The sequence below is a fragment of the Canis lupus genome, chromosome 33 (assembly GCF_048164855.1).
Source record: "Canis lupus baileyi chromosome 33, mCanLup2.hap1, whole genome shotgun sequence".
Classification (NCBI taxonomy): domain Eukaryota; kingdom Metazoa; phylum Chordata; class Mammalia; order Carnivora; family Canidae; genus Canis; species Canis lupus.
This window is the reverse complement of record NC_132870.1, coordinates 18,001,745-18,029,563: the sequence shown is the minus strand read 5'-3', so window position 1 is coordinate 18,029,563 and position 27,819 is coordinate 18,001,745. Positions and strand designations below refer to the sequence as shown.

Below are 27,819 nucleotides of genomic sequence, written 5' to 3'. Positions count from 1 at the left end.
CACTTGTTTGCATTGGCTCTGGCACATGTTTGATGAGGTGGGTTTTGGGGGGTTTGTTTTTTATCCTGGGACGCTTCAAATTCATCTCTGAATGTCCCAGCGTGCCAGAGCCCTCCAGGACTTGGTGAGTTTGCAAGCTAGGAGGATGGACGGGCAGGATGCGGAGGTGGAGATGAGACAAGAAAGGTAATCCCCTGCCCCAACTCATTTCTTCCTTCTGAACAGCCCCTTTTCAGTTTAGGTTTCACCTCTGTACCCTTAGAGCCAGGCTGAATATGGATTTCTTCAAAGCACATCCCATCATCCCTATTCACAAAGATCCATGGCACAGTCAGGCAGCTCAACTATACCCCTCTCCCTTCTATGTAAAGAAAACTGGATTCTGCAGATGCCTATCTTTTCTCTCATCGAGATGAGAGAATGTTGGATGCTGGTCTGTCATGGAGAAAATTCACGATGCTTTAAAGACACACACAGAGAAATAATATCCTTTATGCAAACGTCAGGACATCACAAATAAATGAAACAGTGTTACCTATTGTACAGGCTAAGTGGTAACCCACCCAATATACTTTAGAAGTAGCAAACTCAAATTGGAAAAAAGGAAGAGACAAATTAACATATTACACTTAGCACCATATCAACGACTGCAGGGAAGCTCCATTACCACCACCATCAAAACAAAGGAGGAGGATTACTGTAATGAATATCTGGAATCTTGGCAAAGAGCGTAAAGTCTGTTTAGAAATTGGCCATAGCCACACGGTTAGGTCAAAGCTTACCTCATCACTACTCCACCGGTTGGGGAACGAGGGACGTAGCTTTTTGATGCAAACGATCTCTCTCATGTCCTCATAAGAAGGATCACTGGGCACTAGGTCATGATAGGGAAGCTGGTATTCTTCGACTATACCTGAAAATAGGGGTTGTTTTTAAATTATTATTACTATCGATATTTTCTGTGAGGTGGAAATAAAAGTCTAATACACAAACTATTCTCAAAGAAAAGTTCTATCAGTACTCAAGCTCAGGCTAGGAAACTGCAAAATAAAGTCTTGAAAAAAAAATATGCCCAAATGTCACTTAATCTAGTTAAAAATATAAATAGAAAACCTGATGAAACATATTATTACAGGTTTTCAAACCTTTTTTCTAATTTCCCAAAGCTAAGTAAAACAAGTATCTCAAATTTATTTCCAATTTTATAAAACGTGTTGTATGCCAAATTTAAAAAAAAAATCTACATTAAATCTCAATGCAAATTTGGCAGACACATCCCAAACTCATACTGCATAATATGTGACTGTTTCTATTACTGCAATATGAGATTATGAATCTCATAATAAATTTGGCAGTGTATCCTACTTGAACAAAATGTGAGATTTACATTTTTTCCTGCTTAATCATAAGAATGCATCTTTCCACATTTAAAATTTTTAAAATTTTACACACCTAAAAATATTAACTATGATTTTTTTAGGTGCAAGAGCTGTCTGACTTTTACCATTTTCTTCATTAAATTTTCTGTATTTCACCAAACTTTCTACAAATAATACATTATTATTAGAAAAAATAGTTTTTTTTTAAAAAAAAGATTTTATTTATTTAATCATGAGAGACACAGAGAGGCAGAGACACAGGCAGAGGGAGAAGCAGTTTCCATGCAGGGTGCCCGATGTGGGACTCGATCCCGGGACCCCAGGTCACACCCTGAGCCGAAGGCAGACGCTCAACAGCTAAGCCACACAGGCATCCCCCCCACCCCAAAAAAATAGGTATTGTTGAAAGAAAGGTTGAGATACAAGTCTATGTCATCTTAGGAAAATGGCCCTTATCATGACAAACTCCATCTCATTTTCCCTAGTATCTATTCTACCTTATTCCTTTTGTCCTTTGGAAAAGTAGCCTGCTTAGATCTTCTTTGCAACCCTATCTGATTTACTCCTCACAATAATTTTTTTTTAATTTTTTTATTTATTCATGATAGGCACACAGTGAGAGAGAGAGAGGCAGAGACACAGGCAGAGGGAGAAGCAGGCTCCATGCACCGGGAGCCCGACATGGGACTCGATCCCGGATCTCCAGGATCGCGCCCTGGGCCAAAGGCAGGCGCCAAACCGCTGCGCCACCCAGGGATCCCTACTCCTCACAATAATTATAAGCAGCATCTGTCCTAATAGAATGCCACTCTGAACAATCTCTCTGGAGCACCTTTCTTCCCTATCCAAAATCATCTATTATAGAAATGTTATTGCTTCTTATCTGAACAAGATGATACTACCAAGTTGGCAGATTTTATCCAGCACATCATTAAATTCGCTGGGGTTTACTCTGACAAAATCTGGAGTCTATATTACACCCTTTCTTGCAAACTCAATCCCATATATAAAGGACCAGAAGGCTGAAAAGTTTCTTCAGACCATTCCCACTCACCATTGTTCTGTCTCTCATGAGACCACAGGGCATAATTATATGTATCTATGTTAATAGTTCCTTCCATTGTGTACCGATTCTATAGGAGATACTAAAGGCACAGGGCCTAACCCATGGGGGATGCTCACTTCATTTGAGTTCTTCCTCCCTTTCTAATTCTCAAGACAACAGCTCTGGAGACACCTGGAGAGCAAGGACCATGTCTAATTTATTCCTCTCATATTTTCCTCAGTGCCTACTGTTGGTGCCATTACCTGGCTAAATTGATATATCATGGTGGGGTGGGTGTATACATTACAACAGACACAGAGCCAATCACATAAAGTTCTGAATTAATCAAAATCTATCACTAAACTATAGACCTTACTTCTTTCTCCTTATTATGCATTAAGTTATCAAAATTCCCATAGTGGCTGCCATTTAATTGTTGTCTGAAACCTCAGGAATCCTTTTTTTTTTTTTCCCTCGAAGTTTAGAAGATCTACATCCAGATGTAACTACTTCATCCAAAAGTACCTAGACTAGAAAGACAAGCCCAAAACTTCCAACATCTTCATAAAGGAATGTGTTGGAGAATAGAATTTTGTGTATTTTGCCTTTCTGGAAAGAGAAACCACACTTGCTTGTTAGGAGCCTGGTACATACCAGGCAAGGCGGTAAGTGTACTGTACAACTTATCTTACTAAATTCTTATAAACATGTTTCTGAGACAGCATTATTATCCATGTTATCCAGATGAAATAACCTGGTTCTGAGGGATTCACTCACTTGTCCAAGGCCATACAGTTGGTATGGGGCAGAGCTGGGACTCTAACATCTCTGACAAACACATACCAATCTCATAAGGAGATAAGGCAACACCTTAGTACCTCTCAAATCCTGTGTGTGTGTGTGTGTGTGTGTGTCTGAGGTTGGCTTGTTTTTGAGTGAAGAATCATTTCTCCTGTATTCTGACCTGCAGGCTTTCCAAATATAGGTATCTTGTGGCCCTATTTGCTTTAGGTGTTCAGGAAAACATAATCAGAAAAGTAATCTTGCACTCCACTACTCCTTCAACTGCTATACACTTATCATGAGTGTAAGTGAGCATATTATTCAAAACTAGGCTCATTCCCTCTTGACAAAACATGAAACAAGGCACAATTAGTTAATTTATATCTTGGTTAGCTCTTTTCTTCTTCATAGATGATGGAAGATTTATTCGCTATCTGGTTAGGAAACATTTCTCATGTTAACTTTCCTTTTGGAGTTCTCTCACTTTAGAGGAAATGTGTTCTATTTTAAATTAAGCTTAGAATAGGCTCAGAGTTCCCCAAGTGATTAGAAGGCATTGTGTCATTGCAGCATGATCTGAGTATAAATTCCTGTTGATTAACTGTCTCTCCTCCCTATATAAGTATGAATCTAAATATAAGTTAAGCCTCTACCAACCAAAATGAAAATTTTAAGTAAGAGCTAAGATATACTGAATGCTATTTATGTACCAGGAAGTTTTAATTCTCTTTAATCCACCTCCTTCTTAAGAATTAGAACAAAGCTGAGTAACTTGTCAGAGGTTCATGGATAATAAATGGCAGGTCCAAGAATGCAGTCGCTAAGCTTTCAGAACCTTGGGCAAGCTCAATATTTCACAAAAGTGAGTTTAAACTGGCCATGATAAACAGCAGCAGCAGCAGCAGTGTGGGTTCTAGCCAAGCACTGCCATGAGTATAACCATAAACAGGGTACTTGACGCTGAAGGCCTAAGATTCAGCTTCTCACCTAAAAACTGTTGGCATCTATTTAAAGACAGATGATGCAGCAGTAAACAAATACTATGAGCAATAATAATGCCTCTGAATATTTAATATCTTCTGATGTAGTCTTACTAGGAAATCCTTGTTTGCAAGAAAATTATCATGACCAGTGGTAATATTCTTGATGCTTTCATTTCCTTTTGAAAAAAAAAAAAAAAAAACCTGATGTTTCAAACTACTTGTGAAGAAGAAATACAGAAAGTCAAGTGGAGCAGAGGGTAAAGAATGGGTATCTCACCCCACAATTCTGGCTCTATCTTAATCTGCAGAGAGGAAGCCACAGTGAGTGGGGCATCAGAGCTGGGGATAGGGCCCAGCAGGTTGGTGAGAAGCAGCCAGAAGGAAGCAAAGATAATTCTAAGTTGTTAAATACTGTTTCCTGGGAGGACTGTGATTGCATCAACAGAAATAAGGTAGAAAATAAAAGAAAATCTGATGTTGTGGACACTGATTTCTGATCAGGAAGCAAGGATCTGTAGTAGATCCCACAGTATCATGGTTACTTACCTCCGGATACACATCTCCTAGCGACCTCCCAGAGGATGAGTCCAAAACTATACATGTCGGCCATAATGTAAGACTGAAAGTGATTTCTGTTTAAGCTCTCATCCAACACTTCCGGAGGCATATAGCGTTTGGTGCCAACTCGGGTGTTGGGTGGTATGTCAACTTCATTTGTATCACTGAGGAAAAAGCAAAGCACTATAGGCAATGAAAAGGTTCAACACACGACAAATCGAAGTGATTTCCGAGCCAGGGTTTTAGGTAAAGGGAGGAAGGGATATCTTTTCAGGGAATAACATTTCCCTGCAAAATATCTCTTGCCAACAGTTACATTACGTATGCACGGGTAAAAACCCAGGGAAGAGGGCAAAGGGACTCTGCAACATACAAGGCTGCATTGACACTGGATCAATCGTAAACTCTAAATCATTGCTAGGTACCTATTAAATGTCTATGAAACACCTTCTTCCCCTTCACATTTCAATAGCTTGGCTCTTAAAACTGGCATGAGGACATGCCAAGGTGGTTTGTTTAAGATGGTATTTTTTAAATCAAGTGTTGCAGGGTTTTTTTGATGTATGAGCAAGTTCAAACAATGGGGGAAAAGAGGGCCAACAAAGAGAGGAAAATGTTTTATTTCAATAAGTAGGATCTATAACAAAGCTTTCTCTGAGCACCATTTCATCCACCACATAACATGTATTATTTAATAAGAGGACAAAGGGAATAACTGAAAATAATCCCAGCAGCTACATGAAAGTTTCAGAACATGATCCATTTATTATTCCCCATCTCCTGGGAGAATGTCCGTGACGGGAGGGCCTCAATGTGCAGTGTGGCCCCTGGGGAGCCATGCCTCTGCACAGGCAGCTGCAACCAGAGATCTGCCCAGAGATGCTGATGTAGTGGAGCTACTGTCGCTTAATAGGTTGACAATTAAACAAGATGGTGCGTGTAAAATTGCTGCCAGCACAACGTGGAGCCTCTATTGGAGGTTTCACTAGAATTACCACAAGAGAAGCTAGTGGTACTAAAAAGAGCAGTTAAGTCCCAGTTTTGATGAAGAAACTATCAAACAGAAAAGGGACAAAAAGTCATTATTAACCAAAGTTTGTGGGGAACTATGGAAGAACCTCGCTAGCTCCTGATTCCTAAGAATGTTTTTTCTTTGCATCACACTCCCTGGACTCTCAAGCATTTACATGTTATTTCCCCTCCACGAAGAAGGGAAAATATATCAGATAGCACATTTATCAGGCTGTGTCACAGACAATACCAAACTTTCCTAAACACTACTGGCTTTTGAACAGAATCTCTGTGTTTGATCTTATTGCCTCAATTTCTAGTTTCTGAAGCATAAGAGATGTAGTGTCACTTGGGAAAATTTAAAGGACGGCAAGCTGTCTCTCTGCAGATCTTCAAACTGCTAACATTTACTAAAAGATCGAACGCTTCATTCTTAGAACCATTTTAAATTCATTTGCAGCTAAAACCCTCAATCTAGAAACAGACGGGACACCAGTATTCTTATTAGGCCCCTCAGGATCCTCCAGGACCAACTACTCTGAAGAAGTCTGTTTTTTTTATTTATTTATTTATTTATTTATTTATTTATTTATTTATTTATTTATTTATTTTTTACTAAAACTTGAAAGTATAAATTTTTAAAAATGAAAATAAATTGATAAATAAGCCTTAATCTGTAAATGTAGGCCTAATGTTCTGGGCTCTGAGAGGCTCATTTTCTAGAAAAATGTGAATTCGTAGTATTTACCAGTACAATACAATAGAAAAATGTCATTTGCATACCTAAATAGTAAATGATAAGGGAAGAAAGTGAGCCAAGAGGCAGCTTAATGATAAAATGGAAACTATCAGGTTTAAAAGATGCCACAAAAATTCCACTTTTCATTATAATGACACTTCTTCTGTGAGCACAGAGTAAGGTATTTCATGTGTTATTATTTACAACTGAAGCATTAGAAAAAGACAATGGCAGGCCTGGGTAGAGAATTCTGGGTTCCATGCCAAGAAACAAACACGGGGCTTGCAAATGGAAAGAAACTGGTAGAGGACCTAAGTTATATTCCAGAACATGGACTGGGAAAGGAAACCAAGAATAGTATCAGCATGCGCCCTCAAGAGTGTATTTAGGCCAAAGATATACTCTGATCACACCTGATAAAGATTTTAGGTGATTCTGTCCCATTCTTATTCTTAGCTCGTTTGTGCTTTATTTGGATTTAGAAGGTCAGGTAGGGCTAATAAAATGTGTGACATGGAAACATCTGTTGGAAACAGAAATGTAATTGTTACCTGAAGACAAAATTCAGATTTGTGATGGCCAAACTAGATAGAGTTCATCTCTAAACTCTCATTCCCTCAAACACTGGACAAACATACAATCAAGAATTTAGTTGGTCTATCACATTCCCCCCAAAGTAGTTCCTTATATAGGCCATGGAAGTTTGGTACCGCTATCCCTCCTCTACCTTCCTCTCCTTACCCTCAGTGTTTCCCTAGTAGTATGTGAATAAATATCCTCACCCCAGAGGATCTGAATAAATATGTCTTCCCACCAAAAGTGTAAACTCCTTGAGCCCTGAATATCTGCTATGATCATTCGTTACAGGCCTGAGGAGTGCCATCCCAATCCATCTCACGTGGTAAGTAAATAAAATACTTTATGTGAAAGAAAGAAAAGATCTGTTTACAGCAAACTTTGCTATGAATGTGTGGAGGAGAAATACAAAAATCTCTGTTGCATACAGACCATAAAATGAGATATTGCCAGTATCTAAGAGGTTAAATAGAATTTTGTTAAGCAAATTGATTGTGTAAAAGATTGCTATTACCCTAATGGCAAATGCCTTCAGCACTACATTTAGATGACAAATGCTAATTATACGTGATTCATATCTGATACTAGAAAGGGTCAGATTCTCCAAGACATATAGCTCATTCCATCTCCTCTTCTCTCAGGAGTGTTTCTATACTGGAAAGTAATTAAACTGCATTTCTCTCTCAGGTTTTCAGTAACATTATCTTACCTGTTTCCAAATTAGGGCAGAGAAAAACTGAGCCTGTTAATCTCCAAGAGCAAAAATAGAAGCCGGAGATATTGAACACTGGGGCACCGAGAATAAAGGAAGAAAAAAGAGGCTGTAAGTAGAGCCCGATGGTGCAGAGCATGTAAGAATAGGGTATAAAGTCACCAAAGGAAAGGGTCAAGGAGGAAGAAGGAAGCAGGAAAGGTCAGGGCGCCTTCAGCTTTCCCTTGCTTTCTTTTCCATGAAGGGACCAGAGAGTAAGAAACAAGGTTTATAAGACCAAGATTGCACAAGGAGGGCAGAGTCAGAAAATGAACTCCAAATGCACAAAATAACCCTCTCTGCTGCAGTGGCTACACAAACATGCAATCAAACCATAAAATCACATAGAGCAAAGATAAATATCAACTTCAGGATGCTGGTTACTTCTGGGAGGGATAAAGGGGAATAAAATAGGGAGGAGAAGGCAAAAGGCTATCCTCAACATCATATTTCTTCAACAACAACAAAAAGACCAGATAAAAATAAAGCAAATTGTTAACTTTGCTCACATTATAACTGTTACATGAGTGCCTTATTATTTTTTATACTTTTATGTATATATAATATATTTTAATTAAAAATATTATTATACAGAAGAACCCAGCAGGAACAGGAACAAGAAAAATGCACATTTCAAAGGCTAAGGGATAGATTGGTGGCCTAAGGCTCTAAGAGCAAGAGACATCTAAAGAAAGTGGACAAAAGTATAGAGAAGATTGGTTTCTACCAAGGAGAACTGAAAACACTACATCAAAAACATGGGTGGCACACTGACCATAGAGAAAACATCTCTCTCTCCTTCCCTCCCTTGGATAAGGGTTGGAAATATTGGATGCAAAGGGCTCAAGACTGAAAAACTGGATTTAGCAAATTCCGGGGGTAGTATTTTTACCTACTTATATAATTAATACTTCCACTAGATCTGATACGGCTTTTGTCCCTGTTAATGAGAGTTCTGTGAGTTACTGTGAGTAATGTGAGTGTGATAAAGACATCAGTAGAATTAGAAAAACATAAATATATAATTTGAACAACATAAACTAAATTAAGGGATGTCAGTCAAATTCCTCCCCAGGGAAAAAAAAAATGTTTTAGATTCTTACATTAATGGGTATTTTTCTTTATAAACTTTAGGGACAGTGGGCTGGGACAGGATTAAATAAAAATACCTATAATTTTCTGAGTTAAAAAAAAAAAAGCAGTAATTTGGGAGATTGGGGGTAAAGGGACAAGTCAATTGGGAAAAAAAAAAGGGTTTTCCCTTCTGGCCTAGGGCCATGACAAGATGTTAAGCTCCTGCAGGAAACAAAAATCAGGAAAATGTGCTGGTAGCATGAATTTTATGACTACATCTACCTGAGTAAAGCTCTCTTCAACCTTGTGTTAACGGTGTTTGGGGAAGAAAAGAATCAACAACTATACCACGTGGGAAGAGGTACATCATATATTGAAGACGTGAAGCAGAGAGGAAAACAGCTCTTTAGGATTCCCTGATATGCAGTCAGTGACACTGAGTTCCCTACTATATTAAGTAGGATTAGGGGTGATAAAGTAATTTTATTTGAATCTCAAAATGCAGAGTGCCCTCAGCGATGATTACATAAGGAGACATGCAAACAAACCTCGTATTTCTGACCCAAGTCACTCAGATGACAATGGGATGATACAGAAAATGCCAGCAGGGTGGCATGAGATCTACAGCAATGGACAAAGGGCCTTCAAGTGGATACACGCCACCCACGTTAGTGGCTCTTCTCATCAAACAGGAACACAAAGTGAGTGAGAGGCCTCAAGGCGACTGCTTTAGGCGGGCGGGGGGCGGGGGGCAGCGAAGAAGACAGATGTCACGCGTGAGACAATGACAGCCGGAGAAGGGGAGAAGGAAATGAACCGATACAAAACTGAAGGATCAGGACCTGCTGGGAGAGCAGTTTCATCCCTGATGCGGCTCAGACCCTGGGCCCGCGGTGAGCATCTTCATTGGCCCTACTGTCCAGAGACACTCCGGGGGGGCTTCCTGCAGTGTCCCCCGGGGCCTGGCCCCGGGGCCGAGGGGCGCTGTGCATCTCAGGAGGTAAGGTGTGGCCAACAGAGGGACCACGAGCTCTTGGAATACAGAAAGGCTGGAGGCAGAGCCTCGGGCAGGAGCCACAGAGGCTCCAGAAGGGAGCTGGGCCAGAGCAGGAGAGGCGGCGCAGAGGACTTTTATCTTGGTGGCCGAGTAGAATAAAGCGCATTTTTAAAAACAGACTACACTTGCCTTGACTCTGTTTGGAGCTACATTTGCTCACGCTACCTAAACCTCGGAACTACTACGGCATAGCAGGGATTCTTTCCCGAAGTATGAGGTAAAGGAAGAAGCCCGGGGCTCAGCACGGCGCCTGCCCACCGTCCCAGCAGCGGGGAGCGGAGGCCCCGGGAGCTCCCTGCAGCGGGCGGCCACGCGGAGCCCCGGAGCTCGCGTGTCGCGTGGTGGCCTCCGTGGTGGCCTCCGTGGCGGTGAGCGGCTCGGACAGAGCCGGAGGGGGAGAGCAGGAGAGGGGAGAGAAAAAGGTAATAGAGAAGGAGGAGAAGCAAACATCGGTCACCTTTAATAATCTAAAGAGCTTTTAAAAAAAAAAAAAAAAAAACAAGAACGGAATTTTATTTTTTTTAAGATTTATTTTTATTTTATTTATGACACACAGAGAGAGAGAGAGAGAGAGAGGCAGAGACACAGGCAGAGGGAGAAGCAGGCCCCATGCAGGGAGCCTGACGTGGGACTCGATCCCGGGTCTCCAGGATCAGGCCCCGGGTTGAAGGCGGCGCTAAACCACTGAGCCACCGGGGCTGCCCAAGAACAGAATTTTAAAGAACAATGAAAGAAGGGAGGGGGACAGAAGACAGGAGAAGGAAGCCACTGGTTTGCCACTGGTTTGCCCCTGGCTTGCTCCAAGCTCGCAACTGATCTCTGGCATCAACTCCGCGTGACACCTCCCAGAGACTACTGAACCTCCTCCTGGGGGGACGAGAGCCTCCAGGAGAAGGGGCTGCCACATGCCCCGGCGTTTCCCGGAGCAGCTGCTAAGTAGCTGTGGGGCTGATCTGCTGCGCTTGACTGGGCCCAGTCAGATGCTGACCACTGGGGAGCGTTCTCTGATGCACTTTCCGAAGGACTCGATGCTTCTCTGATTTCTGAGAAACAGACCCCTCCAACTAAAGAAGGTTTATTTGGCTGCAGAAATCCTGACTGAAGGTAGCTGACCCTGTCACTAATTCGCTTACTTCGCAGAGTCATAGTGAGCTTTAGACATATTGCTATTTTAAAAAATACCATTAAGTACACCCATGGGCAGCAGGGCTAGTGGGAAGGGTCTGAGAAAGCCGCTGGGGAAACGTGGTGCCCTCTGGGCTGCGCCACCCTACGGCCTCTGCATCTGGACAACCTGACAATCATCAGCTGGGAGATCTGGGCTACAGATCAGTGTCCGTTGTCATTTCTCTACTTAAAATGTAATACCTTAGAAGCCCTAAACCACGGCTTCATTCCCCCTAAGAAAATATATGATTCTGATGCTCAAGAACCAGAGAAGTTGCTTGATTTTCCAAAGTAAAAAGTGAAAAGATCTGTAAGTTTTCCTCTAAGGCATTTCACGTGTCACTGTTTTCTCCTCCTGAAAGAGATTTGGGGTTATGGTGCTGTCTGCCGCGACATCACCTGGATTAAATCTCTGATGGGCAGGAAATACACTAGCACTTACATCACTTTTGAGAGAGTGTATGAAAAAATGAATACAGGATAAAAAAAAAATCATATGAGGAGAAAATCTCTGAAGTGTAGTCCACTCTCTCTGTGGCTCTCAACTTCCCTGGGAACCTCCCAGAAATTACTTAAAAGCCTGAGAGAACACTTACCGTGTAGAGACCATGGTAGAGATTCAATTCTCACAGGAAGTCCACTTATGAAGTCTGAGAACTCCACACTGGGTTAGTTCTGACCCCACTTGTAATATGATCTCTAACTATCTCTGTGAGTGCACATGCCCCCAAATAGGAAAATCGGGAAAAGAGTGAAAACCAAAGAAACATAAAAAGCAAGGTTTAAAAGTCAGGCTCAAATATTGAGAAGAGCAAAGTTCCTTTGAAACACAGAAAATAAAATGTGAAAAAGGCCTCTGAAATTATCAAAGGCAACCTCCATTTAATGGAAGGAAATGAGGCCCAGAATACTAAGTGGCCCCACAGCTACTCTTTAGCCATTTGAGATTTGTGCCTCCACCAGCCACGGTTTCATATCCGAACCAGTATCCTCAAGCTTTCCTCTCTTGATGAATGAGTCAATATATTCCAAATAGATCTTTGAGTTATCCCTTAAAAATTCCCCTCCACTTGCTAGAATCAGGGTTTGCATGAAATCTGAGAGGTTGTTTAGTTCATTCTCCTTATATTAAGCAGAGCTGAGTTTCAGAAATACAACACTGACTTTCTTATTTTTTTAAGGTCTATAGAGAAGAAGTTCTCAATTACTTTGATACTGCCAAGATGTATTGATTTGAAACAATGCTGAAATACCTATAATGGATCATTTGCTATGTCATGTCAAATGGGAAATACATTAATTAATCTGGAATGGATCCTGCTCTCAGGATGCCCAATGATGAGGAGGCATGAGGAGGCTTGCACTAAATACCTATATCAGGCAGATAAGGGCCAGGAAATCTCTACCGGAGTAGAGAAGATGGTATTATTCCTAGCTGGGGGATGGGCTAAGGAACTTAAAGGCAGCTTTGAGACTAGAATAGGGTACATGGGAAAGCAAGGGCATTCCAAACTAGAGGCTGTGCACTCAAATAAAGATGGTAGCAAACAAGGAGTACATATGGAGAAAACACAGGTACTTCAGTTTTGTGAAAGAAAGCATACAAGTTGGAGGGCTTACAAGATATAAGACCGGGAAGGTGGATTTAATCCAGAGTGTGTGGGACCTCTGAAGCTAAGAAAAAATGCTTTTTTTTTTTTTTTCATCCTGTAGTTCACAGAGAATCATTCATCTGTCCATTACACAAAATTTTGGAGCAACGCCTAAGTAATGGGCACCAAGGAAAGGCATGAGGGATGTAAATTTGCAAAAACAAAAACATGGTATCTACCTTCATGGAAGCTCAGTCTTAATTAGGAATAACAGATAAGTAGTCACTGATTACTGCATGAGAGTGTGAAAAATGTGTCATGACGGTACGCACCAGGTCACATGGGAGGGCTGAAGGCTAACTGAAAGTCAGACTTGGAAGGGGACAGTAAGAGGTATTCCAAAGGAATAATCTGTGGAGATAAGCAGTAATTACCTCAACAGAAGAGCTGCTGGGTGTTCAGGTAAAGTTAAAAGCATGTTAAAAACACCTCAAGAGGGGCGCCTGGGTGGCTCAATTGGTTAAGCATCTGCCTTTGGCTCAGGTCATGATCCCAGGGTTCTGAGATGGAGCCTGGCGTTGGGCTCCCTGCTTAGCAGGGAGTCTGCTTCTCCCTCTCCTTCTACCCCTCCCCCTTGCTCATGTGTTCGCCCGCGCGCTCTCTCTCTAATAAATAAATAAAATCTTTAAAAATGACCTCAAGGTGTGAGAAAGTATAAAATGTTTAGAATATAAACTACATTTGAACCCAAAGCCACAGGAAACTATGAAATTATTATGCTATCCAAAAGTAATGTTTCAAGAAGATAAATCTGGCAGCAGCATGTAGAAAAAAAAAATTAAGAAAGACAAAGAGCAAGTAAGGGATCCCTGGGTGGTGCAGCGGTTTGGTGCCTGCTTTTGGCCCAGGGCGCGATCCTAGAGACCCGGGATCGAATCCCACATCGGGCTCCTGGTACATGGAGCCTGCTTCTCCCTCTGCCTGTGTCTCTGCCTCTCTCTCTCTCTCTCTCTGACTATCATAAATAAATAAAAATTAAAAAAAAAATATATATATATATAAAAAAGCAAGTAAGTATATCCAAAATGCTTTACTCCAGAATCTAGGAAAACAGTAGAGGACTCAAACTGGACCCAGTTCAAATGGGAATGTCACTATCACAGAGACAGAATTCATTCAACTGAGCAAACCAAAAACTAAAGGAACAAAAGAAATGTCAGGCTCCTCACATTTTAGAATGGATGGACCAAAACTGGGAACTAGAAAGAAAAAGCAGACACAGCAGGAAATCCAGCAGTGGGGAAATATGTGAGAGGTACACAGAGAACAGAACCCACAGAGAAAGAAAGTGAACCTGGAATAAAGGGACATCAAGGAAACAGCAGGAAGAAAGGCCTGTGCCCTGTGGGCAGTAGAATGACAATAAGAAAGGCTTCTGGTGACAAAGACCAATGGTATCCCTCAAAAAAGAAGCTCAGGAGAGAAGGGAGCAGAAGACACAACATCACAAGATAATTATGAATTACGTGATCCATTGTGAAAGAGGATTACTCTTCCTAACTCTCAAGAAATTTCACAGGGGAAGATACAAGAGAGGCTGATAATTTGAGAAGCATCATGGGAATGTTTTTTTTTTTTCTTTTTTTTCTTTTTTTTTGTAGAGGAGACTTGGAAAAGGTTGCAGAATTCAGAAGAGAGAAAGGATTTATTCATCTTATTGGCAGGAGGTTCTTATTTCTAACTCAAATCTACAGTCCAAAGCATTTGATTTTAAAGATGAGAACATCTAAATTTACCATCTTCTAAATGGTGGATACCTTCCTATATTTGGGACCTATTATTAAATCACACCTCCGTCTTCACTTCTGGGTAAAATTATCAAACTGTTAGTTCTTTCTCATGAGTTTTGTTTCCCAAACGTTTAATCATCTCCATGGCTTTTCCTTTGTGCTGTTCTCCACATTCTATCAAGTCTTCTTTGGGGGGTAGGGTGGCGGGGGGCGGAATCCACCAGAGGATCCAACAACTTAATAAAGGCTAAGCCTAGACTGAGTTTTTTAAAAGGTAGTTATATGACAATCCCTCTACTCCAGTAATAGCAAACTCATTTTGTTTTGTCTTCAAAGCAAAGGAATCATTTCTTCTAATTAAGTCATCTGCAAGATAAAACAGGGCCGCTCTGATTAGAGGGAAGGTGGGCAAAATAGAGTCCCACCTACTGGGCATTCCTCCTCCGCTTGTGGCAGAAACCACTGTCTTGTGACACGTGCTAGTGTAAGTAACCAGGTGTTATATTCACTGTGTAAGTCACAGTATAGTAGTGCTGAACGCCGAGTATGTTCTGTTTGTTAGTTTCTAACCTTTCTCACAGAATATGTATGCAAATTATCTTTTTTTTACATCATATAAAAAAGCATGGTCTTTATCACTACATAACATGTAGATCTTTGCTAAGACTTGTTCCTACTTAACAAATGCTATGCAGACTGCTGACCAAATCATCCCAGACTCGAGGCAAACCTAATGCAAACTCCATCTGGAAGCCAGGTCACCAATGAGCAGAGAGATAACAGGACACAAATACATGTTTCTTCAAATAAATATTCCTTCTTTTTCCCTCCCAAGAAATACCAAAATTAATAAAACTCCTCCTCTCCTAAATACCCTAAAAGCGCTGTATCCCAGAATGTACAATCTATAAAAAGTGACAGAAAAGGATCATAAAAAGTATATTTATTCATTTTGATACTAACCTAATAAATTTAACAGCCAGGCCCAGGTCAGCTATACAACAAGTTCCATTTTTCTTCACCAGGATGTTCTTACTTTTCAGATCTCGGTGGGCAATTGCTGGTTTGCCTTGGGTGCTAAAGATTTCTGTGTGTAAATGACATAAGCCACTGACAGAAGAATAGGCTAACTTCAGCATCGATTTTGTATCTAGGGTGGTGGACTTCAGATAATCATAGAGGGAACCATTTTCATGATAGTCTGTGATTAGGTACAACTGGGTCCATGACCCTGTCCCTTTGATATCTGCAGCAATGAACCCTAAAAGGAAGAAAAGACAAAAAGGTTTGAAGCCAGGTATGCTCGGAATACTATCAAGAATAATTCATATTCCCAAATATCATTCTTTGCCATAGGTATCTTTGTTTACCATTCCACTCAGCTTTATGATTATGCCTATGACGGCATTAAATTATTAAAACCAATCAGAGGCAATAAAAACAGTAGAGGTAGAGAAACATTAAGAGTCTGTACCTGAAAACATGATCCCTCTCTAGTTAGTAGTTGATATGTAAGTTATTTTTAAAGTAACGGTAAATAGCTCAGGGCATTGTAGTTACACATAAGACACTGTTAAAAAGCAGGGTCTTGAGTCGGGGCACAGGCTGTTTCCACTTGAATGATCTAGCTACATCACTGCTAACTTGAGAAAATTTTTTAAAAACTCAATTCTCAATATATACACTCGGAATATATATAAACCCTGCAGATAAAACTTCTAGAACTTTTCACAACATTTAAACGTGTGCTCCTTCAAATCCCTAAGAAACCATAAGAAATGCTGGTGTTAAACATTTGCATTTCCTGTCCCTGAAGAAAAAAAAATGTTTTGAGAGTATTCCATTTCCAGCCCACTACTCATTCACAGAAGTGCTAGTCATTCCTCCTGTGAGGCCTCCCATTAGAAACCTGTGACGTTCCTGGGCTCTGGCCAAGGAGAAAACGTCTATATATTTCATAACAGGTCCAGACAGATGAGTTAATAGGCAGATGTGAACAGAAATGAGGGGAGTGCGAGGGAACCCTGAACACTGCCATACCGACTCACCCAGAATGTTTTCATGCCTCATCAACACTGTCTGATATATTTCTGTCTCTCGGAACCAGCTGGCTTCCTCTGTGGTGAAGAACACTTTCACAGCTACCTTTTCGCCACGCCACTTCCCCATCCAAACTTCCCCATAGCGACCTTTTCCAATCTGTTTCACCATCTGAATCTGCTTAGCTATAGTCCTTTGGACCTGTTAAATCCCAAAACACACGGTTAGTGTATTCACAGCACTACAGATTTGTTTAATCTTTTTTTTTTTCTTCCTCCAGAGAAGAACCAGTTACTGCATGCAAAATAAATTTAGCTGATAGTTTTTCTTTATATAGACAAGTTATTGGCGTTTGGCTATTCATTTATGCTGTCCCTTTTAAATGGATTGGAGACTGATTGTGGGTTCTAAAGGTCTGAATTATTGCTTCCACACTGAATATTTCGTTCTACCTATTATCATTTTCACAAAGAAAAAAAAAAAAAAAAAGAACCCTGAAGGGGTTCACAGTAATTGGCAGAATAGAATACTTTTCACTTCCACCACTGCAATGGAATACTGGCCACTCCGATGGGACTCATCCACTGTATACTTGATTGTGGATAAAATACAATGAAACCAAATCGTAGTGCATTGCTGGACAGGCAAAGAAATAAAGGAAGTCTCCAAGTCCGAAGGGGAGGATGGAGGGAGGAGGGCGGGGAGAGGAAGGGAGGGAAGACCTGGGACCAGAGCAGGGAACAGTAAGCATTAGGCACACACAAAAGCCAGGCTGTCCTCTGGTGAGGATGAACACCAGCGCTGGGATCCGGAATCTAAACCTTGACCTCTTTAAAAGTTAAGAACCGAACGTAGGCTTCAGCATGAAGCTGGGACCACTGAAAGACACTAAATTTGCCCAAGGTTGGTAGCACACCATGGCTCCCAGCAAAAACAAGTACAAATCCTCTCCTGAGAAAATCATTTGCAGAATACTTTTCATTCCACCATTGCAGCCAGCACCTAGATTTGGAGGAACTCTTGCCGCCACACAACTTGATCATGGTAAAATACAAGAAAGAAAAAACTGTAATGAATGATTGGCCTCAAAAAGAAATACAGGAAAATTCTCCAAGGCAAGGAGGGAAGGGGCAGGCAGGAAACGGAGGGGCAGCAGGAAGGCAGAGAGGCAAGGAAGATCCCACAGAATAAATCCCTTAAACCAAAAGGAAACAGCCTTTATAAATGAGAGCTAAGAAAGACAACCTGAGTAGATTGAACCCCTTCAGATTACAGACGCCAGAATTGTCAGAGAATGACAAGAGACATTATATGAAATGTGTAAAGAAATAGAAGATACAATGAAAAGAAAAAAGCGGCAAGAAATTGTTGAAAATTACACTATGTAGTGGAACAGGTACTTGTCACAGTCAAAAATGTACAATGGACAGGTAGTGGAAAAACAGCAGATTGGATCTGGAGAGAAAGTTCAGCTGGAAGAGCGCTCTGAAGAATGAGAGAGAGAGCAGCAGAACAAAGGGAGAGAAAATAGGGGAGGTGTGGCCTATGGGTTTTGATCTGCAGCTCATCTGCACTCACACTAAAAAATCTGAAGGACTGCATGACTGAAATGGCTAAATATTGATGACAAGTGACATCACCTGGGAGGCACATATAAAGAACCTAGCATAGAACAAGAGTTCTGATTGGAAAACTGGAATGCTGGAATGTCCTCCTCATAGACATACGTTTTGCATCAAATAAAGTTGAAGTCTTTCTTTCTGTTTTTACACTTGTAAGGACCATCTAATTAATTACACCAAGTCCACCCAGATAACCCCCAATAATTTCATACCAAGGTGAGCTGATCAGCAACCCTTAGGTCCCCTTTGCCATGTAAAATAGCAGATTCTGGGGATTACGGCATTTTGGAGGGCCATTATTATGCCTACCACAGAGGTCTACCAGCTAGGGTGGATTCCATGTTTGCATAATGGATGATTTTATTAATTCAAGAGGTAATGCTCACCATTGCCAGAACCATTAACAGCACCAATATCAGACAGAAAGCTTTTTCGTAAAAGATAAAATCTTTTCTTTTTTAATGTTATTTTCTAAAAGAAGGATTGAAAAATCAAAGCATTGCTGACATGCAATTAAGCCACTCAGTCTGAAGGAAATAAGGAACAATTTAGGAGTCAAACAAAATATATTGAGCATACAAAGCAATGGTCAGTATATTTCCATGTCCAAATGGGGGGACAGAAGCATCAGAAACACTAAGCAGTGGAGAGCCAAATCTCCTAGTACTTAACTTACTGACTTGAGAGGAAACTTCCCACACATATTACAGAAATTTTATATTTAATTTACATATGTTATAAAGCATTGCTTATGTAAATCTATGGAACATTTCCTTTTTTTTTTTTTTTTTTTTAAAGATTTTATTTATTTATTCATGATAGTCACAGAGAGAGAGAGAGAGAGGCAGAGACACAGGCAGAGGGAGAAGCAGGCTCCATGCACCGGGAGCCTGACGTGGGATTCGATCCCGGGTCTCCAGGATCGCGCCCTGGGTCAAAGGCAGGCGCCAAACCGCTGCGCCACCCAGGGATCCCTGGAACATTTCCTAACATAAACACTTTTGTGTTCACTTCTTTTCTAACGATAATATATCTTCTTATAATTTAATGAATGTATTAATGGAACTGGCAATGCTTGAAAGGATAGGAACTTATCTCAAAGATAAAAAGTGTCACTAAATTATATTCAGAAATTTAGAGTGTATTTTTGTTTCGAGATTTATTACAACATCTAAGGAGAAAACACTGGCAAACAAATAGGTTTCAGTTCCGAGAGCATAAACATCTGATTCTTTAATACTAAAAGAGATTTTAATATTTGTACTTTCCTTTTTAAAAAAATATATATAATACAGATTTTTAAATATGAGAACTATACCTGCTACACATTACATTTTAAGAATAAAAAATTTGATAATAAAAACTTTACATTAAAAAAATCTACATCCTAACTAGTATCCGTTTGCTTATAATGACCACCTCACTACTTGTTTTCTGTCCAGCCTATCACCTGGAAAGGACGTATTAATCAGAGAGAACAATGTTTCAGTTATGCAAGATGAATAAGTCCTAGAGATCTACTGTACAGGACAGTGCTTACAATGAACAGCAGTGTACTTTATTCTTAAAATTGGACTGAGAAGATTGTATCTTATGTGTTCTTACACATGAAATTTAAAAATAACAAAAAATAAATAAAGAGGGCAGGAGGAAACTTTTGGAGGTTATAGATATACCTATGCCATAAATTGTGATTATGGTTTCATGGATATATACTAATCCCCCAAACTCTTCAAGTTGTATACATTTAAATATATACTTTTATACGTTATATAGATATATAGCTTTCATATCTCAAAAAACTTACAATTTTTGACTTGAGATTTAAAAACAAACACACACTTATAGTACTAAAATAAAAGATCACTAGGGCGCCTGGTTGGCTCAGTCAGTTAAGCATCTGCCTTCGTCTCAAGTCATGATCCCTGGATCCTGGGACTGAGCCCGGCATCAGGCTCCCTGTTCAGTGGGAAGTCGGCTTCTCCCTCTCCCTCTGTCTCTCCCTCTGTTCTGTTCATGCTCACTGGCTCTCAATAAAATAAAATATCCCCCAAACAATAAGTAAATATGATATCCAAAGTCAGAACCAGACAATAAAGATTAAGAAAATCAATCCTAAGAGTTTGTTAGGAAAATATTTCTTATTAAAATTGTTATTTTCCATCCCAACAATCTTTTTATATGGTCTGTAAAGGAATCAAATGTTTTTTTCATTAAAACAAGAGCCTTGGATGCATTATATGTTTTCTTCAATGTTGGCAGGGTTGGTCATCAGAAAATTAAACCTCTCAGGAATGGAAAAGCCAGAACTTTGCCCTGAAATATAAGCCCTCCAGCTGAAATGCGGTCTTCTTCCCCTGTAGAAATACTCAGATCCCAATTGGTTGTAATACTTTTGCCTTCAAAAGCCAGGCCAAAGTTCAGTAATGCTATCCTTACTGAAAACAGAGGGAAGATGGTCCCATGTTTAATATTTTCTAATCTGCTCCTTATCAGAATGTCTAAGGGTCTGGATTGTAACCATATACTTACATTAAAAAACAATCACCTTACCCCCAATATGTCAAAATGTTATCAGGAAGTCCTGCATCTAAGATCTGATGTCTAACTGACTATGTAGAGCTTCTCTCTGTCCGCTACCCTATCTGTTTCAGTAAAATGAAACCCTGTAGTTATTGACATTTCTCAGAAGGCATTTCCTTTAAATTCAAGATATGCTCTTCTCGTACCAGCAGAGGGAGGCCTGATCCACTTCCTGAGCTTTGAGACTGCTCAATTAAGTCTCTCAGGGATTCTCCAGGAGGAATGTATGTTTCGTCCTGTTCTAACCCAATGCTGTACCGAGGTCGGCTTTCTTGTCTTTTATACCTAAAGATGCACAGAGGAAGATAATTTAAGATACTGAGTTGCAACAATTGGCGTAAAACACTGCAGATAAAAGTATTCACAGCAGATTTCATTTTAGCATAAAAGAAGATAAATTTTTAGTATTTATTACCCTTAGTTATGATTTCGAAAATACAAATCATAATTATTTTGCTAACCTATTTTTTAAGTAAACTACGTGTTTTTACTTGGTCTCAACCATCTAAAATTCCTCTTCTCCCTTTAGTTGCCTATCTCCCAGCAGGGATTCCAAGAATACTTCTATATAGATTCAATACCCCTTTCCTAAAATTTTCCCCTTTAAAGTTCCTAATTAAAGATGAAAATCTGGGGTTTACAAAAGATTATAACAGCCAACTCTCCCATCTCAAGTAAGGCATACAGCAATAATGCAGATAAATTAAATAAATTTAAACTTAAGAAACGTTTTGTCAATTATTATGCCTCCAATTAGAAATGAGTTTACTTGAATCAATTCCTATTTGCAGAACAGTATCATAAATGAGTGTTACAAAAGGCAAAAGATAAAAATTTAAATGTCCTTGATATTTCACAGAGTAAAAAATAAGTTCTTCCGTGAACGAAAATAATTTGTCACTTAACTTCAAGAGCTAAGCTTATTTTATCTGAATAACTAACCTACAAATTATGTTTAAAATTTTTCATATTAGGGGAATTGTTAGCTTAGGAAATAAAGGATTACTAGAGTGACTCTTTGTTCAACATGGCCATTTCTTCACTCAGAATCAAATCTTGAGTAACAACTGGTTCCCAAATTCCCTAATTACCCTAAATTCCCTAAGGGTGAAAATTTACCTGGGTGACTTTGATGTCTGAAGCAGAAATGAGATAGCTATCTATTAACAGTTTCATTGAAACAAATATTTATCAATAGTAACTGATACTATCAGGGAAATCTAAGATTTAAAGAAGTCAAAGAAAGCTATGGTGAAAAACGTCAACAGGTGGAACAGTATGACGATGATACTTTAAACTCAAAATTCTACATCTACATGTTGGAAACTTACCTGAAGTAACAGAATAAAATAATAAGGACCAATAGCAAACTACAGACAGTTACAGATATAAGTAAGGCCTTGTGATGTATAGGTCCGTCAACAAAATCTGAAATTAAAAAGAAAAGGAGCCATAATATGGAGGATATTTTCACTTAAAAGTTAGGAAGCAACTCTTTCCTAAAAGTGTTGGCCAAGCCCCATATGCAAGATGCCCCGGGTCCTTTTAATCTGCCCACAGATAAGAGCAATACTGTATATTGCACAGTAAATATATACACATAATTAAAACTACGTAAGTTCAACTAGTGTAAATCATAATTCATCTAGGCACTCATTTCTTCCTCTCCGGAAGGCACAGGCTTGATGCAGAATGAAACTACAGAGTGTGAACAAATGTAAATGGATCAATGCCCTGAAAACATAAGGAGGTAATTCCTCTTTATTTCAGATCCAGCTGGGTTTACAGGGTTTTTCTCATGTGGTTTCTGAAGTGTTCCATATCATGAGTTTGGATAAAAACTAATCTATATTTTTGTACATAAAACACACAGTCATCTTATGATGGATACAAAAGAAGAGGATTCCTCAAATGTTGTCAAATACAGAATATATGGATGTGCACCACTTTAAACAAAGATGCCTTTTAGAACCACATAGCTAACTTTTCCATCCAAAAATTGCATATTTTAAAAGAATGGGTATGTTCTACTCAAAGAATTATTGTGTGATCCTCTTATAAAACAAATTATTAAGTATTATTCATGTTGTTTTAACTCCAGTTCTTGACAAATCAGATTTACTTACAGTGTGATTTCTCAAACCTCATATAAATAAAAGTAATCTGGAAAGCTTTATACAAATGCATATTTGCTGAATTCAGCCTCAGAGATTTTTATTCCAAGTATTTTATTTTTTACAATCATCCCAGGTGATTTATATGTAAGGACTCTCTGAAACATTTTGAGAAAACTGACCTAAAACCAGGTGCACTTATGTAGTAACAGAATTAGCAGTGTTCTTATTATGGGCACCATATACCCTTGAGAAAGTGATTACTGTTATTTAATTTTTAAAGGTATTATTGTAATTTATGACTTTGGTTACTATGAACAAGTTTTCCAACTGGGCTGTACACTTTTAACTGTATGGCTACCTAGACATTTTGGCTGGGGGCCGCATCCTACTCAATGTAACATTTTTTTCACTCAAAAGTATTATATATTCTATGAATAAAAACTAAAAATCACCAAGTAATGAAATAAATAAAATTGCCACCATCTCGCTTCTTGGGAAAATTACTACTAACATTTTAACATATGCCTTTGCAGTATCATTTCAAAAAATAGGGAAAAAAGTTTATGAGCAAAGTATTTCACAAGATGGCCATATACTATTCACAAAGGCTAAAACAAAGGAATCCCAACTAACCATTGAAAGATGAATGGGTAAGCACTTTGTGGTACATACATGCATACATGGAATACCATTCAACCTTAAAAAGGAAGGAAATTCTGACATATGCTACAACATGATGAATCTGAGAACATTATACCAAGTGAATAAATCCAGGAATAAAAAGACAAATATTGTGTATGATTCCATGTCTATGATATACTTAGTCAAAATCATAAAGACAAAAAGTAGAATGATGGTTGCCAGGAGATGTGGGAAATTAATGTTTAATGGATATAGAGTTACAGTCTTGAAAGATGAACAGAGCTATGGAGATAGATGAGGGTGATGGTTATACAACATTATCAACATATTTAATATGACTGGACGAGACACTTAAAAGTGGCTAAGATGGTAAATTTTAGGTTATGTATATTTTACCTCAATAAAAACCTTGGAAAAAAAACACTGTTGCTTTATAACTAGATTACTTTCATTGATGATATCGTGAATATTTTCCAAAACAATAAATTGTTTTCCCACAATGTGAGTTTTAAAGACCACATAGTATATACAGACACATCCTAATTAGAAAGTTAATCTTCTGATAATCTTATTTGGAAGACCGTAAAGATTTTTCTATAACATATCTTTGCCGAAATATAAAATTCTGTGAACATTCTTGCACATACATCACTGCATACGTCAATGATTATTTCCTTAATCTAGATTCCTAGAACTATTAGGTCAAAAAATATATATTTTAAGGCTTTTCATACATTTTGTCAAAATATCCTTTAAAAAAGATTACGACAGGGATTCCTGGGTGGCGCAGCGGTTTAGCGCCTGCCTTTGGCTCAGGGCGCGATCCTGGAGACCCGGGATTGAATCCCACATCAGGCTCCCGGTGCATGGAGCCTGCTTCTCCCTTTGCCTATGTCTCTGCCTCTCTCTCTCTCTCTCTCTCTCTGTGACTATCGTAAATAAATAAAAATTTAAAAAAAACTTAAAAAAAAAGATTACAATTTCACCATCAATGTAAGCATATGTTTTAATTATTGTCAAATAATTTCAGTCTTACAGAAAACCTGTCGGGATAAAGAAATCTAATGTGCCCTTCACAGAGATCTCACATTTTTAAAATTTTTAAAATTTTACCATATTTGCTTTATAATTATCTTGCTCTCTCAGTATGGGTGTCTGTATGTCTGTCCATACATATGTGTGCGTGCACGCACGTGCATGTGTGTATATATATACATACACACACATACATATACACATGTATATATGCACGCGCGCGTGTGAGTATATGTATATGTATATGTATATGTATATGTATATGTATATATATGGCAGCCCAGGTGGCTCAGCGGTTTAGCGCCGCCTTCAGCCCAGGGTGTGATCCTGGAGACCCGGGATTGAGTCCCGCATCGGGCTCCCTGCATGGAGCCTGCTTCTCCCTCTGCCTGTGTCTGTGCCTCTCTCTCTCTCTCTCTGTGTCTCTCATGAACAAATAAATTAAATCTTAAAAAAAAACCTATATATATACATGTATATATATTTGCATTCCTATTTCTATTTATTTAAATGTACAATTTGTAGATCATTTGAAGTTACAGACATAATGTCCTTACCCATAAACACTTCACAATGCACTTCCTAAGAACAAAGACTGTTTCACAAATGGTAATAAAATTATTGAAATGAGGAAATTAACATGAACACATAAACTGAAAGAATATCTAACTTAGAAATATTTGGATTTTTTGTTATAAATTAAAATCCACAGATCTTTATATTAATTTCTTGTCCAAATTCTGTTATGATTAATGTGATAATTTGCTCATCAGCCTAAAACATATGTATAACTATTTATGAATTATATTACTTGCAAAATATTAATGGAAGTAGTCTGCATCTGAAAAGACTAAATAAGAGACCACTGAAGAAAAGCAGCTGTTTGGGTTTTTTTTTTTTTTTTTTTTTTAAGATTTTATTAACTGATTTGACAAAGAGGGAGAGAGAAAGTACAAGCAGGATGAGTGGCAGGCAGAGGGAGAAGGAGAAGCAGGCTTGCTACCAGAGACCCTGGGATCATGACCTAAGCCAAAGGCAGATGCTTAACCGACTGAGCCAGCCAGGCTCCCCAAAAAACAATTTTATGTTAACAACTTGAGAAATGTTGCCAATGGTCCAGATAAAAAGTTCAGGAACCTCACACACTACAGGACAGGTCCAAAAACTATTCAGGCTTTAATACCCACAGAAATCATATAATGTAGTACATGCATTGTCTGAAAAGTATTGCTTAGGAAATCTTGAAAATAATTTGTAAACTCTTAAAATTAAAGAGGCCAAGATTTTTACATAATGATTTGTTGAGCAAAATTTCCCTCCATCAGGCTATATGTAATAAACCCCATGTGAGCACAATACCTCTGCCAGTGAGAGCATAATTCACTATGTTTATACCTATGCAGGTGTACAAATACTGTTGCTGGAAATTTAGTATAAAATGTGTTTCCAATGTTAAGGATAACAAAGTAAAAAGCCTAGTCTGCAAAAAAATGAAGAGAATGCTGGATACTCAATTAAAACTAGAAGAACTAACTACTTAAGTACAATGTATTATCAGAATTTGCATGCAGAACACTTTTTTTAAGATTTTTTTTTTATTTGAGAGAGAGTGAAAGTGAAAGAGAGAGAGAGAGAGAGAGAGAGAGAGAGAGCATGAGCAGAGGGAGGGGCAGAGAGAGAGGGAGAAGCAAATTCCCCACTGAGCAGGGAGCGTGATGCAGGACTCCATCCCAGGACCTGAGATTATGAACCGAGCCAATGGCAGGTGCTTAACCAACTGAGCCCCCCAGATGCCCCAAACTTTTTCATTCAAGTGATTAATTGTACTAAAACTCTCAGCCTCACTGTCTTTTACTTTCCATTTAAGTGCAGAATATATTCTGAATTTATATATCTATATTTCCCATCTTATTAGATTCATGATTTATGAGAGCAATGAGACTAGAAAGGATCTAAGGGATTCTTTCCTTAACCATCAAGCACTTGTTTTTCCCTAAGGCTAGCATTACCTCCTATTTTCCTTTTCTTTGCCCCAATAGCCCTATTCCCTGCAGCCTCATCTACTGCCTGCTGTCTTCTGTTATGAATAGGTGATCCTTATCAATAAACCTTTTGTTTCTGTTGGTCATGCTGGTCATGTTTTAATCTGCCATTACCTGTGCTCAGAACATTAACAATGTAAACATTCAAGTCACTGCCACTCTTGGAAAGCGAACACTTCCAGATTCCTATCAGGAAAAGAACAGAGCACACAGTTCTCCCCAGGGCAGCAGATTTTTACCTGCGCTGTCACTCCAACTGCTCAAGGAAGTAGAACAGAGAACCCTCCAGGGAAGCCTGGTTCACTCTTAGAAACAAGGAAGAATCACCAATGGTTTCTTTTTTTTGTTTTTAAGATTTTATTTATTTATTCATGAGAGACACACACAGAGAGAGAGAGAGGCAGAGACACAGGCAGAGGGAGAAGCAGGCTCCATGCAGGGAGCCCGACACGGGATTCGATCCCGGGTCTCCAGGATCACACCCTGGGCTGAAGGCGGCGCTAAACCACTGAGCAACCCGGGCTGCCCAGGAATAGCATTTTAAAGCAAATCTATAAACTGCTCCAGATATATTTCTTAACTGAGTAGGAGAATAAGATAAAATTTAACTTTGGAAATTCTGTACTATAAAATTTGACTTAAACTACATTGAGATTACCATATTTCAAAACAGAATGCTGCTTCTGATACATTTATTTTAACACATAAACATATCTATTTCAAAAAATCGTATAAATTTGATTTTAAAACTAGAGACTAAAGCATCAGCTTCTGTTCATCTCAACACCAGTCACTTCTTTAAGTGCTCATTTTAAAAAAAATTAAACAAAAATAAGTAACCATAACAAGTAATTGGAAGGGAGAGGGGAATCTCATCAATTCCTCCTGCCTACACACAATTTGAGGAGAGCATTTTACTCACAGTATCTTGGTGAAACCATCTGATGCTGAGAGTCCAGATATACATTATTCCTCCAACACTCTGGTGCCCTGATCTCCAATCCTGCAGGCAGGGAGCCAGACTCCAAGGCACTGCTACCTCACCAGATAAGCCTCTCCATCAAAACAGACATCGCTTCCTACTCTTAGCACCAGCTGCAATGTTACAGGGCTTCCCAGATCATATTTTACTGTTTATGTGAAAGTGCTGCATTTGATCTAATAGCTCTCCTGATTTTCTCCTTCAAGAGGAACAATGTTATCCTAGGGTGTTCTGCATTTCTGGTGCTGAAA

General features: G+C 39.1%; 1 protein-coding gene across 16 annotated transcripts in view; it reads right to left on the bottom strand.

Moving 5' to 3' along the window:
* The window catches only part of BMPR1B (bone morphogenetic protein receptor type 1B), a 393,829-nt gene that overhangs the window by 4,734 nt on the left and 361,276 nt on the right, over positions 1-27,819 (bottom strand). For all 16 annotated transcript variants that reach the window (XM_072810288.1, XM_072810276.1, XM_072810278.1 and 13 more), the window contains 6 exons: positions 22,082-22,178; positions 20,897-21,035; positions 16,554-16,746; positions 15,469-15,766; positions 4,737-4,912; positions 783-913 (listed from right to left, as the gene is read on the bottom strand). In XM_072810288.1, coding sequence (XP_072666389.1) covers positions 783-913; positions 4,737-4,912; positions 15,469-15,766; positions 16,554-16,746; positions 20,897-21,035; positions 22,082-22,178 — 1,034 coding nt within the window. The remainder of the gene's footprint in view (positions 1-782; positions 914-4,736; positions 4,913-15,468; positions 15,767-16,553; positions 16,747-20,896; positions 21,036-22,081; positions 22,179-27,819) is intronic.